This window comes from Neofelis nebulosa, chromosome 4 (genome assembly GCF_028018385.1).
Source record: "Neofelis nebulosa isolate mNeoNeb1 chromosome 4, mNeoNeb1.pri, whole genome shotgun sequence".
NCBI classification, from domain to species: domain Eukaryota; kingdom Metazoa; phylum Chordata; class Mammalia; order Carnivora; family Felidae; genus Neofelis; species Neofelis nebulosa.
The window spans coordinates 148,656,176-148,662,175 of NC_080785.1; the positions used below are offsets into that span (position 1 = coordinate 148,656,176).

At 39.0% G+C, this 6,000-nt stretch overlaps 1 protein-coding gene across 17 annotated transcripts in view; it reads left to right on the forward strand.

The window, feature by feature from the left end:
• Positions 1-5,004, forward strand: part of SFMBT1 (Scm like with four mbt domains 1) — a 129,778-nt gene extending 124,774 nt beyond the window's left edge. For all 17 annotated transcript variants that reach the window (XM_058726588.1, XM_058726577.1, XM_058726589.1 and 14 more), the window contains 4 exons: positions 1,476-1,654; positions 1,839-2,084; positions 3,076-3,204; positions 4,334-5,004. In XM_058726588.1, the coding sequence (XP_058582571.1) occupies positions 1,476-1,654; positions 1,839-2,084; positions 3,076-3,204; positions 4,334-4,474 (695 nt within the window). In that variant the 3' untranslated portion in view covers positions 4,475-5,004. The remainder of the gene's footprint in view (positions 1-1,475; positions 1,655-1,838; positions 2,085-3,075; positions 3,205-4,333) is intronic.
• Positions 5,005-6,000: the final 996 nt, after the last annotated feature.

A 6,000-nucleotide genomic window follows, 5' to 3' on the forward strand; every position in this document is an offset into this window, starting at 1 on the left:
CGTAACAGGGAAGGGAAATTCTCTCAACAAATGGTACTGGTACAATTAGATTTCCAAATCCAAAAAACAAGAACAAAACTCCTTGGCCCCTACCTCACTGTATATGAAAACTAATTCAAGGTGTATCACAGACCTAGTGTAAAAAGCTAAAACTATAAAGTTTCTAGAAGAAAATAAGATAGCCTCAAGATCCTGGGGTAAGGAGAGATTTCTTAGAGAGGATGCACTAACATAAAGGAAGAAATCACCAAAATTAAAAACTTCTCAGAGAATTCCTCTCCAGAATAGAGCAAATACTCCCACAACTCAGTAGTAAGAGAAGTGTGGCAGCAACAGAAAGCTGGTGGTTGTACGACATTGTGAATAAGCTAAATGCCACCAATTGTGCATTTGAACATAGGTTAATTGTATGTGACTTTTACCTCAATTTTTTAAAAATTAAAAAGAAAATGTTCTGGAATTAGATAGTGGTGATTGTCACACAACATACTGAATATACTGAAAATCACTGAATATGTACACTTTAAAATGATGGATTTTATATCGTGAATTATATCTCAGTAAAAAAGCAAAAAGAGAAAACCATTCTAAAAATGAATAAAAGGCTTGTATAGGCACTTCACAAAAAAGATACACACATGGCCAATAAGCACATGAAAACATGCCAATACTATTCGTCCGGGGAGATGCAGATCTAATCTATAATGAGAAATTACTGCACATCCACTAGATTGGCTAAAATGAAAAAGATTTGACAGTCCTTCAAGTTGGCAGAGGTGTAGAGCAACTCATACATTGCTGGTTGGGATGTCAAATTATGCAACCCTTTTAGAAAACTGGCAGTTCCATACATCTATGGTATGGTCCAGCAGTTTTACTCCAGGAAAGTGAAAACATGCCCACCAAAAGCCTGTACAAGAATGTTCATTGCCACATAATAACAGCCAGAACCTGGGAACAGCCAAGATGCCTGTCAACAGGAGAATAGTTAAACTAATATATTCTATACAATGGAATGCTGTTCATCAATAGAAGAGAATGAACTATTTATACGTACTGCAGCATAGGTGAAACTCAGGAACATTATGCTGAGTGAAAGAAACCTTGTCCCTAAAGTATCTACTGAATGGTTCCATAGATGAGGCAAAACTAATCTATACCAACAGAAATTAGAATACAGTTGTGGTTGCTTCTGGTGAGGGGGACTGACTGGGAAGGGACCCTGGGGACTTCCTAGGTTGATGGAGACATTCTGTATCTTCATAGGGGGAAGGTTAATTCAGGTTTATGCATTTGTTAGTACTAATTATACTGTACATTTAAGATCTGGACAGATGAGATTACTCCACAGGATGGAGTTTAACCTTAATCAAATACACTGTACCTGTTTTCTGCTGTGCTAGTAGAATCTCTTGAAGTGCGAGGTGTACAGAAGTCATGAAGTTGTCTCATTTTTCTTTGTCATTCACATTTAGCACACTATTATGGAAAGAAGAAAAATAAAAGAATCGGAAGGCCACCTGGTGGGCATAGTAACTTAGCATGTGCCCTGAAAAAAGCCAGTAAGAGAAGGAAGAGACGGAAAAATGTTTTTGTCCATAAGAAGAAACGCTCCTCTGCATCTGTTGATAACACCCCAGCGGGCTCGCCCCAGGTATGAGATCTGTGAGGTACCATCTTGTCTAGAAGCCGAGATTTACTGCTCTGTAGTCCAGACACAGAAGGAACACCTGCAGGCCTCTCTAACTCAGATCCCTGCTCAATAGAAGGTGGTTTTGTGACCTGAGAGCTGGTTTGTCTTGAATTTCAGTGAGACTTTTCTCTCCCATTTCCTCTAGGGAAGTGGAGGTGAAGATGAGGATGATCCAGATGAAGGAGATGATGATTCCCTAAGTGAGGGCAGTACATCTGAGCAACAGGACGAGCTACAGGAAGAGTCAGAAACGTCCGAAAAAAAGTCATGCTCTTCCTCTCCCACCCAAAGTGAGATATCTACATCACTGCCTCCAGACAGACAACGGAGAAAAAGGGAGCTTCGCACTTTTTCATTTTCTGATGATGAGAATAAACCTCCTTCACCAAAGGTACCATTTTTAAAATGCACTGTCATTTTTTTCTCTCTCTAGACTTGCCCTCTGAGAAATGATTGTTAATGATGTTGTCATTCCATTTATTTCAGTGGCTGCTTATTTTAAGTAAAAAAAAAAAACAAAAAAAGTTTCATTGCTAATTTATCTGTAGTAGCCTGTCATTTAGTTTAGGGAAAACTGCCCTTTTTTTTTTTTAATAATATATATGGTCCTGTAGCAACAAGTTATTTATCCTTTTGATTCTTGTTAAACTATTTTGTTTGGTGTATTTAACATACACATACATGCATATTACGTAACATAAACTATAAGAATGGCAGTTAGTTACTGTTTTAAAACTGGGCTGTAGGTGCACCTGGGTGGTTCAGTGTCTGACTCTTGGTTTCGGCTCAGGTCATGATCTCACAGTTCATGAGTTCAAGCCCTACATTGGGCTACATGCTGACGGTGTGGAGCCTGCTTGGGATATTCATTCTCTCTCTCTCTCTCTCTCTCTCAATAAATTAATTAATTAATTAATTAATTAATTAAAAAATAAATATATTAAAAAAATAAAACTGTATTTTAAATGTATTGCATGAACTGAAGCAGTAAATGATTTCTCCTTATGATTTAGTTAAGCCTTCTCTCTTCCCAAGTAGCATCCCATTTGCTTCAGCACCCTACCAGAGACTGAGTTGAAATAGACCAAGGAACAAATGGGAGATTTAAAAACCATTTTTCTCTGTTAAATTGTCCAAATTATTTGTGCTGAAACTTCGAGATAAATTCTTCCCCATTGGTATTTCTTATTATCAAAGACAAATATTTCCTGAATACCTAACGTATATGGACCTTGGCCATCTTTGCTGGGAGAAATCATGCCCTAAAACCACTTTAAATCTTGCCTCAAAGGGTTATGGATTTCTATAGAGAGACTTTTTTTTTTTTTTAGAATAAAATAGCTCTGACATCTTTTGGTTTGCTTTTGTTATGGGGACTGAAGGAAATAAGGATTGAAGTTGCTGAAAGGCTTCATCTGGACAGTAACCCCCTGAAGTGGAGTGTGGCAGATGTTGTTCGGTTCATCAGATCCACCGACTGTGCTCCATTAGCAAGAATATTTCTAGACCAGGTAATTTTAGAGACCTTTGGTGTTCATTAATTTGTCTCTTTTGCGAAGGACTATGGATGTAACAGCAATTTATTTACAAGTCAGAAGAAAAATATTTCTATCCAAAAGGAAAGAAATGTATTTCCTCTTTTACGAGTAGTAGAAAGATGATTTTATTTATTTTTATTTATTTAAAAAAAAATTTTTTTTTCTTAACGTTTATTTATTTTTGAGACAGAGAGAGACAGAGCATGAACGGGGGAGGGGCAGAGAGAGGGAGACACAGAATCCGAAACAGGCTCCAGGCTCTGAGCTGTCAGCACAGAGCCCGACGCGGGGCTCGAACTCACAGACCGCGAGATCGTGACCTGAGCCGAAGTCGGCCGCTCAACCGACTGAGCCACCCAGGCGCCCCGAAAGATGATTTTAAAAGGCTATTGAGCTGACTTGTTCCACAGTTGAAGCAGATTATCATTGCATTGCCATTTTTCCTAAGACTTTGTTTCCATCCCCCAAATGTTTAAATGGCTTAAAATCAAGCATGCCATGCTTAATTGTGCTCTTCTTTTCCAAAAGAATGACTTGCTTGTTTTTAAAAATAATTAACATCTATAATGTGTTAGAATCTAAAGTGGTGATCAGTTTGGAGGCAAGTTTTCTGAAACGAATAGTCTGTGACCTTAAATAAATACTAAATTAAATTTTGTTTGGATAATTGGGGAGATTCCAAACTGACCATGTTTGAAGAGCTCATCAGCCTTTTATGAATGTTACAGAGTAGGAAAATGTTGAAATTTATAATTAATATTTCTTTCAGTTTTAGAAAGAGTTCTCTAAAGAGATGTTTCTTTGGCACATCTAGTTGCCAGTTACAAAACTAGTTTGTTTATTGAATTTCTGCAGAGCAAAAAGTGTAGAATGGTTTCTTATCCTTGGTAAAAGTTTGTCATTAATTCTGAAGACTCATTAGTATGGAGGACTGTGAGGGGCACTTAGGAGAAACTGTGTGATACTTGTTTAAAGGGGAAAAATTATAAAGGAAAGCACAGGGACTCTGATTTTGACACAAGCCAAAGTGAACAGGGGCTGACTTGATGGAGCTGCCATCCATGTGCACATCATAGATAATTTGTATTTTATGCCTTAACAGGAAATTGATGGGCAGGCCCTATTGCTCCTTACCCTTCCCACTGTTCAAGAATGCATGGACTTAAAATTGGGCCCTGCCATCAAACTCTGCCATCACATAGAGAGGATCAAGTTTGCTTTCTATGAGCAGTTTGCCAACTGAGAAGGACAACCAAAGTGAGCTGTGTCTTTGAAGCACAAATGCAGCGAATCCTTCTCCCCACTCTACAAGTGGCGCTGACACGGTCCTGGGGCTCCGGGCCCTGCAGATGTCGGCTTGCTCTCTTTGCACTTTCAGGGAAGGAGGACCCACACTGAGGAAGCAAACACTGCACAGAAGTGGCTCTCCTGCCAGTGGAAATGTGGGCATCTGTTGGTCAGCAGATTGCAGTTTTAAAAAAAATAAAGGTTGTGAAGAAAAGACTCCTGTAAGAAGAATAAGCATTTCCAGTGGTGTGGCCTGAAAACAAAGAATAATCTAGGCTGCTGGAAAGCATCCTTATGGTTGTTTTCTTTTTGTTCTGTTCCTTCCCATTGTAGAGTGAACTTTGTTCTCTGCTTTCCCTTTCTTGGAAAGAGAGGACATAGCTTTAAGTCAGCACTGATTTGGGACTGTGCCTAAGGCACATCAGTGCTTCATTGTCATTGTGTTTTTAAGCTTTTTTAAATTAAAACAGTTCATTTTGGGGATGATTACGTGGCTCTAGGGTTTTGAATGTACAGTCACACTTTGATCCATTTTAAAAGCTATTCTTAGGAGTTCCTTTGTTTACTACCTCTGTTGATGATTGAGCTTACAGCCATGTATAAGGTTTTTTGTATGATGCCATTTTTAAGGAACATGAACACTAAATCTATGACAGAAGCTGGAGGGGGAAAAAAAACACTGCTTAAAAATCACATGCGAGCACTTACACAGTTCCTGACCTGATCTGAGAACCCCACTGTCATTGTTCCCTGTCTGGACCCAGCATGGGCTCCCGGTTTTAGGTGGTCTCTCAGAGATTGTGGGCATTTCCATTTAGTTGCTCTCTTCCTGTCAGTTCTCAGAGGGACTTCAGTGGCTTTTATTTTATGTTTACTTTTCTCTACAGTTGTCTGTTTGCTTTCTAGAGTCCTCACTTTGGGTAAAAATCAGTAGGTGTTCCTTGGACCTACAGTAAACCCATCTCCCTTTCTTTCTTGGGGTCTCCAGGCAGATAGAGTAGAAGTACAAGAGAGAAAATGTTTCAGGGGGTGATGCAGAGCACGGAGTTTCTGTAAAACTGTGTCCTCATATCCTCAGTGGCTGCACAAAGATTGAGAGGTGGTTAAGGATTCTGGAAACCTCTTTGCCTAGTCACATTTACATGTCTTTTTGGTTAAACCTTTAAATGGCATGTAATCTACAAGCTGAAGGTTCCCACTCAGCAGTTCAACAACTTGGTTTTCTTTTCCGTGTTTCTCTTGGCCCGGCTCAAGTTGACATGAAACTACAGGCGAATTTTCACTTAAGACAGCACTGCTAGCTACTATTAAGTAATGGCATTTGCTGTACCATTCCAGCTGAGACGAATGAGGAAACACACACACGTAGATTGCTTCCTTTAAGTGGTTTGCATTGCTGACTGTTTTGTGTTTTAATTATCCTAGTCACCCACAAATTTATAACCTAATCACTCATCTTTAGGATATAAAAATGTTTTAAAA